Source organism: Eptatretus burgeri, chromosome 7, assembly GCF_056783735.1.
Source record: "Eptatretus burgeri isolate ZD-2024b chromosome 7, Ebu_testis_v1, whole genome shotgun sequence".
Taxonomy (NCBI): domain Eukaryota; kingdom Metazoa; phylum Chordata; class Myxini; order Myxiniformes; family Myxinidae; genus Eptatretus; species Eptatretus burgeri.
This window is the reverse complement of record NC_140967.1, coordinates 16,654,909-16,665,443: the sequence shown is the minus strand read 5'-3', so window position 1 is coordinate 16,665,443 and position 10,535 is coordinate 16,654,909. Positions and strand designations below refer to the sequence as shown.

Sequence of the window (10,535 nt, the reverse complement as noted above, 5' to 3'; positions counted from 1 at the left end):
AGGAAATAAAAATTAAGGCCTATGCTAAATAAACAGGTTAGGCCTAGACTGAATAAGACCACTTTAGTATATATGCCTTACCTGTATGAAAGCAATTATTGTAGCCTCGGTTAAGAAGCATGTGCAGCTGCAGTGCTTTGTTTTGAAACTTGAGAAGCTATTCTGTTGACAAGGAAGGCTTAATGGCATATGAAGATGGAGCTACGGCAAGTAAAGTCGGCCATTTCACCGTGGCGTCGTGTGCTGATTCGTGCTGATAGACGACTTGTGCTCATTTGACACCAATCCAGTCTCGAAAGAACAGAAGCCGTTGATGGCTGGAGAACAGTTGACCTTCCAGCAACACACAAGAATTTAATGAAACCCAAGGGGTCAGCCAAGGAGGAAGTGGGTGGGAGTGTGGGTGACTTGCTGAGCACTGACTTGTCTGGTCTGGATTTGATTGTCCCAAGTAATCAAATCTGACTGTAAACTGCCTTTCTGGTGCTGTGCCGTGAAATACTATTTTGACTCGCATTAACATTGCATGCAGAGTGTGTTAAATGTAGCTTTACTGTTTTCATCTGACTGCAAACTTTAATTCTCACATCGCACCATCCAAAACATACACCTTTTAGCTAGTACCATGACCAAATAAATCCTGTCTGCAAACCATTTGTAAAGTCCATGCATACAAATATCTTGGAATCATTAAAGACTCTCAGCAACGTCAATTCTTGTAAATCCATAAAGTGGAAACAGGTTATCTGTTCTGACTTACCATCGCAAGCCAATTATTCAAAGGCCTCGTGTGGCTGTGAGGATGGCCTTACCCTATTCATATTATTATTATTATTGTTCTGAGAACTTTCTCCTGCTCTTTCTGTCTCTTTCTGCAAACAAAGCCCCCATCTTACCCACACTAACTCTGGCTACAGTACCTAACATCCCCAGAACACTTTACTTTATATTTTCAGTTCTGAAGGATGGGTGTACTTGCAGTAACATTATCAGTTTACTCTACTCTAGTCCAGACCAAAACAAATGCAAAAGTACTTATGATGTTGAATACACTTGCAGCACACAATTTAACCTTTTCAGCACTTCAAATCCAGTCCTAACCAGCACCATTGAAGTGTTCACATCCTCGTCTCGGGCCTAGGTTTAACCAATCAAGAATTGCCTCATGTTGATTCAAAAATACCGTACACATGGAAACGCATGCCAAACAGTCCATCGATTAGCTCAGATATAGGGTCAGTAATACTTGTCGGATTGTCGGTATGTAGTACGAATGTGGACCTGGAAGAGTCATAATGTACTGTGGATCTGGAAGAGTCGTAATGGTGGTCTACCCCACTGCCCTCGACCATTACAGAGAAGTATTAATTTTAACCAACAGCCTACTTTTGTCAAAGATACCATGGTCAAAGATACCATATAATAACCACTTTTAATGTTGGACAGCTGGGCTCAACTGCTTTCCCTGGAGGATCAAAAAACCTCAACGTTTCTCTTTCTTTCATGTAATTAGTAATAGATTTCAAAAGTTATGCATCTCACAAGGTATCCAACAAGTATTGTATGTTCATTGGGTAGGAATTTGGAGTTACAATTTAAGGACTTAGCACTGTTTGTGTTCACATGACTTGTAGGACTTTTGAACATATAATAAGGACATGTGTTTGGGATAATTATTTGGTGTAAGCCCTGTGGGAGAGACAGGTCCTGTCCAACTTTAGATGAGAGAGGTTAAGGGTGTCTTGTTATGTATCTTGAGCTGGAAAGCGAGAGGCTCTGGGCGTTCTCCACATCCGCACAGCAAAAAGCCAATCTGCCCAACCCCTACCCCATTACACCCTGGAGAAGAGGAGGAAGTGCTGGCCTCCAATGTCTCACCAGAGAGAGGCGGGCCCACCAGCATGGCCGCCTCTGGGAGCGAGCAAGGTGATGTGCCATTGACCCGTGCTGATTGGTGGCCACAGCACCCATTCGTACAGAATTGGCATCATGAGCTTGAGCGAGATGATGTTAATGTGTTTGGTGGTAGTGAGGGATTTGTTGCTGCCCTGGGGGTGCTGACATCGATGCCTTAATGATGAAGAGGGGGGACTATAAGGAGATTAGCGTGAGAGCTTCAGCACTTGGGTATCTCATGCGGTTTGGACTCTGGACCTCATGGTCTCTGGCGGCGTTCAAGCTTGGCCAGTGTCTCTGCTGATGGGATGTTCTACCTTGAGGATCCACATTCCCAGCCTGCCATTATACCTAGGACTTTCCACTGCCTGCCAGCTGCAAGTTCCGTATCTGTTGTCTCATGCCTTCATTAAATTATTCATATACCTTAAGCCTGCGTGCACAACTGTTCCTGCCATCCTTTCCCACGTCCTCTGATTCGGTTAATTGAGTATCCCTGGAGGAAGTATTCTGTAATCGTGCATAACCGATGGGGTACAGACCCCGTTCGGAATCCAGAAACATGTTAGTCACTCCTCGGGCATGATTTCTGTGAACTAAATATGGCTAATTGAAGGAGTATCGCTTTCACACTTCCACCATGAATAATGTTTGAGCAATGATTTAAATGAAAGTCCAACATATTACCTTGGTAGAAATGTTTCCTAGTTTCTCGTCTCACTGAGATCACTTTATTAATGCAAACCAGAGCAAAGTCGATGTTGCACCATCACAAATCCCCACCCTTCCCACCGAAAGCAATGTTGAAAGATGGCAAAAGGTTCCATCAGGAATTACCAAATATCAAATTTTCATTAAAAAATTTTTTTCTAAGGCCCCACCCCCTGAGGAATAAACTGGGGGTTAAATCCAAAAGCTCCTTACATATTTCATGTGAATTTGTGAATTGTGAATGCATTTGCAAAGTTTCATCAAAAAGTGTTTGATAATGTGACGTAATTGCATTCTTGGTATCTGACCTTTTGATCCCACCCCAGTTAAAATGATACCTTCATGCTGTGTGGTGATCATAACTACCAAGAATTTCTGCACAACCGTTCAGGAGGAGATAGTGTGACAGACAGGCGGAGCCAATCACAATATCACCCCCCTTCCCCAATTGTTCTTTTTTCAAAAAGGGGGGTGGGGATAATAAGCCTGGTGTGTCACCTGATATGAAACGCCAAAAAAACTGAGTATGGAATATATAGAAACTTCTGCCTAGTTCTGGTTCAGCCCAAAATGTCCATCTTTTATAGGGAGAGCAATTGCTGAAGCAATTATCGAGTGGGCCTAAATCTGGCAACCAGCTTCAAAGTAGATTTTCTTCTTTTTTGTTCCAAACAGAGGTTCATGGCTCATGGAAGAGCAAGGCAGCAAACTACAGCTGGGAGACATACTGACAGCAGAGCAGAGGGGTTCAGAAGTACAAGATACAAAAAGAAAGACAATATCAATGGAGAAAAACAGAGCGACAAGTAGAGAGGTCAGCAAGAAGAGAAAACTTCGTCAACAGGCACACGAGAGGGCAGAAGAAGATGGTGGGGTGCCACCCAGATTGGTTTCTAAGATTGGAGTCAAAGATTGGAGTGAAGAACAAAACAGGAGAAATTCAGTGAGGCAATGCAGTCGATGATTAGCATGAGTTTGGAGAGAAGAGAGGAACTGGAAAGATCGGAGATTGAGGTGGCGGTGGACCGAAAGATTGAAGCTGGGGAGGGTAAGAAGGAATGTGTTATGCAATGAGTGTGTGGGCTAAGTACCTTGACATGTACTTAATATTCTTCTTCTTCTTCTTCTCCTCTTCTTCTCTTCTTATTTGAGATCCCCTTTTCAGTATCTATAACGTACAGCAACTAATACTGACAGATAGGTCCCAGGCTTTAAGTCCATCTGAGGGATGGTACACACGATGTTGCCTACAAAGCTCCAATCCGACAATTTGTAGTGAGGCCAGGAATCGAACTGAGGCTTACAACTCAGAAGAGAAGCAAGTGCACTTCCACAGCACCATCCCATTTGACTGCACACATACGATACTACTTATCATGAGACAGCAAGGAAATATTGAGAGCTAGTAATTCACAACAGTTTATTCAATTTCGAATTGGGTGTCATTTCCATTTCACTTTGTGCCAATTGTTGTTAGATACAAAGTGTACTGTCACACCATTCCTCCTTCAGATCAAGTGCAGGGTCAGCGATGGCCTGCACTCTTACCCTGGCCTTCAAGCATCGTTCCGAGTAATCCCATAGTGTTTTGATTAGGTTTAAGTTGAACTTCTGCGCTAACCACTGTAGATGTTCAATGCTCTTGGCTTTCAACATATGCCATTATCACAAGGTACGTATTCATGCTGCTCGACATAATCACTATGATGTATGGTATTCCATCAAAGTTGGTACAGTAGCATCGTCAGAAATGGCTTGTCTTGACACTTTCCTTGTGTAGCCTTTATGAATTACTTATTTCCTTGTGTAGCTCCTTCCTAGAGTAGCCTTTGGATTTATGGAGGGAAAGCTCCATTAAAATTTTTTTTAATCACAGCTTCCTTTGAATTGTGGGTAAAAATGTGCATTTGAAGTTAGGGAAAGTTTATTTAAAGTTTGGGTTTACGTTCCTAATATTTTTGGCAGTATAATGTCCGTGAGATGTATGACGTTAAAAAATATCTTTGCACCTGGTACTTATTGGGACTTGCACATTGAGCAACCCAAATGCAAGCTATCCTAGTATGTGGCATACCACATCCACCGTGGAACATCAGATAGCTGTGGTAAATCTTGGAAAATGTGGACCACACTTATAAACCAAAAAAAAACCTCATATTATATATCTTGAGACGTGATGACATTCTGACTCTCATGAGATTTTTTTTTTTTGTGAGTGTACCTGTAAGATTGAAAGTGCTACCTGATCCAAACTTTCGATCCTTACACAAGTCACTGCAGGCCTTAACAACCCGGTTGAGAAATAATGTTTTCGGGGCACAACATGTCCATAAAAGACCATTTTGATACTTCATGGAAAAACCAGAACTACCACCAAACATGCATTACGTTATCAGAGAGCATGTGGTAACACGTACATGTCACAATGACCCAGGCAGTTAGCGACCCCTCATGGTCATATAGGACCTGCGGTGTGTTTTGAGCATCACACCCAAACATAGATATATATTTATTTCTTTATTTATATTTCAAACCACTGACTGACTGATAACATTAGTACCTTTAGGTGGGGAAGAAAGGTTTAGGTGAAATTTTACATTCTGATGCAACCCAAAGCCAATATCACAGGAAATAAAAAAACCACAAAACCCTTGGAAAATTTCCATATAGAAAAGTTGACAATTGCAAACTTGGTCTTCTCACTGCGGGTCACATGACACAAGACAACAAAGCTTATACTTGAGCTGGTTCCTAATCAACGCTGACATGCGCCTCTTCCATCTCTTATTTTATAGCTTTTGCAGTATTTACATGAAAAATTACAATAGCTGCAAACTTTTACTTTTTTAATATGAAGAGCTCATTGTAATCACCAATTCTTCATTTAACTGATTTATATAGCTGTTTGCAGAATGCAAACACAACACACTTAATAAAATATAGAATGCCCTCTCACAATCTACATCATCAAATATATAAAGTTTATATTTATTATATCTGATGCCTGGTGTTGGCTTAATGGCTAGAGTGGTAGATTTAGGATCCTGGGGTCCTGAGTTCAAATCCTGCTTAGCTGTTGAAGCAATAACCAGGTGGGGTTGACTCAGCCTGTCATCCTTCTGAGGTTGACAAAAAATGAGCACCAGCTTGCTGGTATCTTGTGTCAGAGTGGTGACCTGTCCAGGATTGTGCCCGATAGCCCAGGAGACTGCTTAGGCAGCACCAATGCTCTGTACACAGTATGGTCCCAATGGATGGATATCCGTTGAATGAACACCAAATCGGGTTGACAGCCTGTCCTCCCTCTGAGGTCAGTGAAATGAGTACCAGTGTACTCGGGTAATAACGATTTTGGATAACCTGTGTTGGAGTGGTGACCCGTCCAGGACTGTACTCCTTGCCAATAAAACTGCCTCGGCAGCCATATGTGCCTTGATGGCATGAAAGCAATGGTATTATACTTATGTCTACACGAAGGATACATCCAAGTAGTTGTGTGCGTATGTGTGCGTGTGTGTGTGTATATATATATATATATATATATATATATATATATATATATATATATATATATATATATATATATATATATATATATATATATATATACATATAAATATATACATACATATACATATAAATATAAATATATACATACATATACATATAAATATAAATATATACATACATATACATATAAATATAAATATATACATACATATACATATAAATATATACATATATACATATATAATTATATATATATATATATATATATATATATATATATATATATATATATATATATGTATATATATGCATATATACAGTAGAGCAAAAATTAAACATTTTGAAAATATTAAATCATTCTCACTCAGAATTATATCCATCCATCCATCTATTGGGACCATACTCTGTGCAGAGCGTTGGTGCTGCCTAAGTAGTCTCCTTGGCAATTGGACACAATCCTGGATGGATCGCCACTCCGACACAGTATACCAGCATGCTGGTGCTCATTTTTGCCGACCTCGGAAGGATAACAGGCAGAGTCAACCCCACCTGGTATTAATTCAACAGCTGAGTGGGATTTGAACTCAGGATCCTGGGATCCCAAGCCCACCACCCTAATCATTAAGGCAACACCGGGCATACTCAGATTTCAACATCACCATAATGCATATTATGAAGTTGGTGAAACTTTCTTTATATAAGAAGATGATTATTTGTAATACTGGATAACACCGGCTGGCACTATATGATACACATTTACATCAAAAGTATTGGGGTTTCCACCCCCCCCACCCAACCTGAACCCCCTCCCCAAGATTATATATATATATATATATATATATATATATATATATATATATATATATATATATATATATATATATATATATAATCTACTGAATGACTTTCCTTATTAAACAGCGATATTTCAACCGTGGGTTTGGCTGGAGAAAATATTTGGCCCATTATTGAACTGGGTGACCCAGCCTGATGTTCAACTATGTCGGTGAGAGCAGGTACTTGTAATTTGTTGAGGGTGCTTGCAATAGCTCACCTACTCTTCACAAAAGACCCTGTGAAATATTTATCGTCCACCAATTAATACCGGCAAACTGTATCGCAGTTTAATGTCCATCCGAGGGACACATGGATGGATCGCCCTGCATGTCAAACACCAGGATAACAGTTTACAACTGGGATGAGATTCAAACCCAGGCAGGACAGCTTGGAGGAGAGTGTGCCTACCTCGAGGCTATCCTTCCAATCCATGTACGTAATGACTAAAGTCTTTAAAACCATTTCAAGGACCAAACGCTTAATAGACAGCTTTGGCACATGGGACTCGCATGAGATTTTTGACATGTAGACTCCAAATTGAAACAGGACCATGAATAGCCCTTGTGCTGTGGTTTATCGAGCGTTCCAAATGTGACGTACAGAGTTTTTAAAGCAAATTCCTCCAATAATGACAACTTGCTCGTGACTCACCAGCAGCTGTGTTCTTGTACCCACAGGCCTTGACAACTTCAAAGACATGCGATGCAGCTGCGTTGGAAGAGATAAGCTTTTGCCAGTATTGCCACTCGGTGTTACACTTGTTAAACAGCATTTACACATCATTTGTGTATCTTAACATCCAACTGAAGGATTTTTTTTGCAAATGCAAGAGTTTTTTGTTTCACCACATGCCCAAACATGAAGAACTTTATTCTGGAAAAAAAAATATTGATCATGTAGTTAGGAAAAAGTTTGGAGGAGTTCTAAATTTGTGTGGACAGGAAAAGTGGGTTTGTATGAATGGTGGGGGTGGGTTGTAATTTAAGAGTTAATGTCTGTTTGAGGAAGTACGAGTACAATCTACGAGTGTGTCAGTCATTGGCTTGTCAATACAGATTGGGGTTAATACAGATCAGGAGGTTGGATGCTTTTGAAATGTGGATATGGAGAGGAATGCAAAAGATCACCTGGATAGAGAGGATGACAAATGAAGAGGAGCTGCAGGTAGTTGGTGAACCATCTCGCATAGTCATAGTCAGCCATATAGACTGAAGGCAGAAGATCTGGTTGGGACACATGATGAAGGGGAAGATCTATTTAATGATTTATTCAAAGAAAAACTACAAGGAAGGAGATCGAGAAGGAGAACGCTGCACAGACCGAGAGAAGGAAATACCTGTCGTAGTGTGGAGGATGAAAGAGAGAAGCAGAGGACCGGAGAGACCGAGAGACAAGGAAGCCAAGGACCTGCCCTGAGGCAGAACACGAAGAATACCGTATATACTTTTTTTATATATAGAGTCAAGGCTCATGGAAGAGTTCGAGCACAGGAAGAAAGAGAACATATAATATGTAAGTATACATACGTATGTCAAGATCGAAATGAGGCTCACAGTGGAGCTTGTACAGAAATCACATGCAAGACAAAAACATTAGCAAACATCGGTGTACTTTTACATGAATCACACAGATTAGTGGACGATGGACAAACACATGTGGTTTTGGGATTTTAACTTGGGTTCACCCACATCATGAGCCAAGGACTCAGAATGGAATGCAAACAGGACAATCCGTCGCACGATTGATAAAAGCATGACCAATTGTGCACAGAGGAACGCGTGCGTTCGTTTTCTGGAATTAGACCCTTCGTCTCCAACAGCGGAGTCTCCATATTGATGTGGGAGTTAAAAATCAGCTTTTTAGCCTCCAAGTGGACGTCAGCCCGTTTTGGGGCTTATATTTTGGGTCTTGTCAATCCATCTGTCCAAACGCACAATTTCGAATTATTTACTAATTAATATACACTTTAAGATCTCCATGAACAAAACACAAAAATTGAATTATTTATTTGTAGAAACTTTACAATCTTTACTACCAACATATTTATTTATTTAAAGGTAAAACTCGTCGCATTTTAAAGTCCAGATTGGTGCGGTGTCCTCGATTGGTACTTTCATCGTTTGTGACATAAGGAGGAAATGCAACATACAGATACAGCGGAACAAGTGGCCATAACAAGTAAGGCAATGAATGAATGAATCACAAAAGAATGAACAAGAGAGAGAAGAGAAAGGAGGAAGATAGTAGTTTGGAGAATTTGGCATGATATCTTCAGTAGCTTGGACAAAGGACAAATTCCAGTCCAAGTAACCAGGAAAATAACAAGAACGTGGGGATAGCTGGGGAGTAGTAAGAGCAGTAGTCGTAGTAGTCTTTGTCCGGCACGTGATCTATGCACAAGCTCCTCCATTAACCCTTTGAGCAATGTTCCAGGTAAAGGACACCTGGAGTACAGGAAAAAGCCATCCACGCAGAAGACTTACACTTTGGACCTCGGCAAGGCCTCCTGCCATCTTTTCATGCCCGCTTCGAGCGGGGGAGAGCTAGAGTGAGATACCATCATACTATCAAATGTATCAAATGCCAAATAAATAACTCCACTGATAACCCCATTTCAGCCACTCTTTGTTCGCTGAATCTATTTTATTTACATGTTGGAGCTGCATTCACAGGGTCGTCCATTTATTACGTACGCAAACGTAGCAGAATTATCGACCCCTCCTTCCAACGCCACTCTCTCTCTCCAATCCGATCATCCTTCCAATTATTTATTTAATTTTCAATCTTAATTTTCTCCATTGACCACCACCGTCTCCGGTGAATACGTACTAAATAGATGACCCCCATCAGGAAAAGTTTCAACCGCTCGGCCTCGGGTGTTTATTTTTGAGTCGCGTGGCCAACGTGCGTGGGTCGGAGTGTTTTTATCGAACGTGCCAGGCAGAGAACAGCTGTGCGCTCGCGGGCACCCGCAGGTGTGTGCAGGCAGAACCTGATGGGCAGGTGGGTGCCTCGTGCGCCCCGTCACCTCTGCGGTGCTTCACGCAGGCAGCCGCCCCCGCCCTGTGTTCCCACGAGTCGAGTATCACAGAAAGTGACATGAATACCCACCGGTCTACCATACTGTCTGGCCCGAGGTTGTTTGGACTTTCAACATCCAAGTGAAAGGTGTACGAGGACCGAAAAAAAGTTGGCGGAACACCTTTATCACCAATCGTGGGGGAAAAAAAAAAAATCGAAAATTTTTTATTTTCCCAAAATCTGAGTAGACGTGTTACTTATGAGAGAGACAAACTATCTTAACGAGGTTAACCTGCACAGCACTGAAAACCATTTTTTTTAAACCTTGAAGTTGATTGGACTATTGTGTGAGTATCTCGTTCCGAGAACATCTTGAACGCCCCACGTCAATGCAGCGCTGTATCAAGCACCGTCCTTCGGCAGTCCATTTATTAAGTACGTGAATTATTATGGAATTTATGATCATCTCTCCCCCCCCCTCCTCCAAATGCATTTGCCCCACATACTCACATACTCTCAATGCGTCCACCTCTCTCTCTCCCTCTCTTCCACAGCCCTGC

The 10,535-nt window shown here is 41.3% G+C and overlaps 1 protein-coding gene across 5 annotated transcripts in view; it reads right to left on the bottom strand.

The window, feature by feature from the left end:
* Positions 1-4,928: 4,928 nt before the first annotated feature.
* LOC147022742 (uncharacterized) overlaps positions 4,929-10,535 on the bottom strand; it is a 32,416-nt gene continuing 26,809 nt past the window's right edge. For 2 of the 5 annotated variants that reach the window (XM_085887109.1, XM_085887110.1), the window contains 3 exons: positions 8,082-8,177; positions 7,606-7,662; positions 4,929-5,309 (listed from right to left, as the gene is read on the bottom strand). In XM_085887109.1, coding sequence (XP_085743235.1) covers positions 5,307-5,309; positions 7,606-7,662; positions 8,082-8,177 — 156 coding nt within the window. In that variant the 3' untranslated portion in view covers positions 4,929-5,306. Of the gene's footprint in view, positions 5,310-7,492; positions 7,663-8,081; positions 8,178-8,642; positions 8,690-9,783; positions 9,838-10,535 lie in introns of those variants that run through there. The other 3 variants (XR_015059697.1, XR_015059698.1, XM_085887108.1) reach the window with 3 other exon arrangements.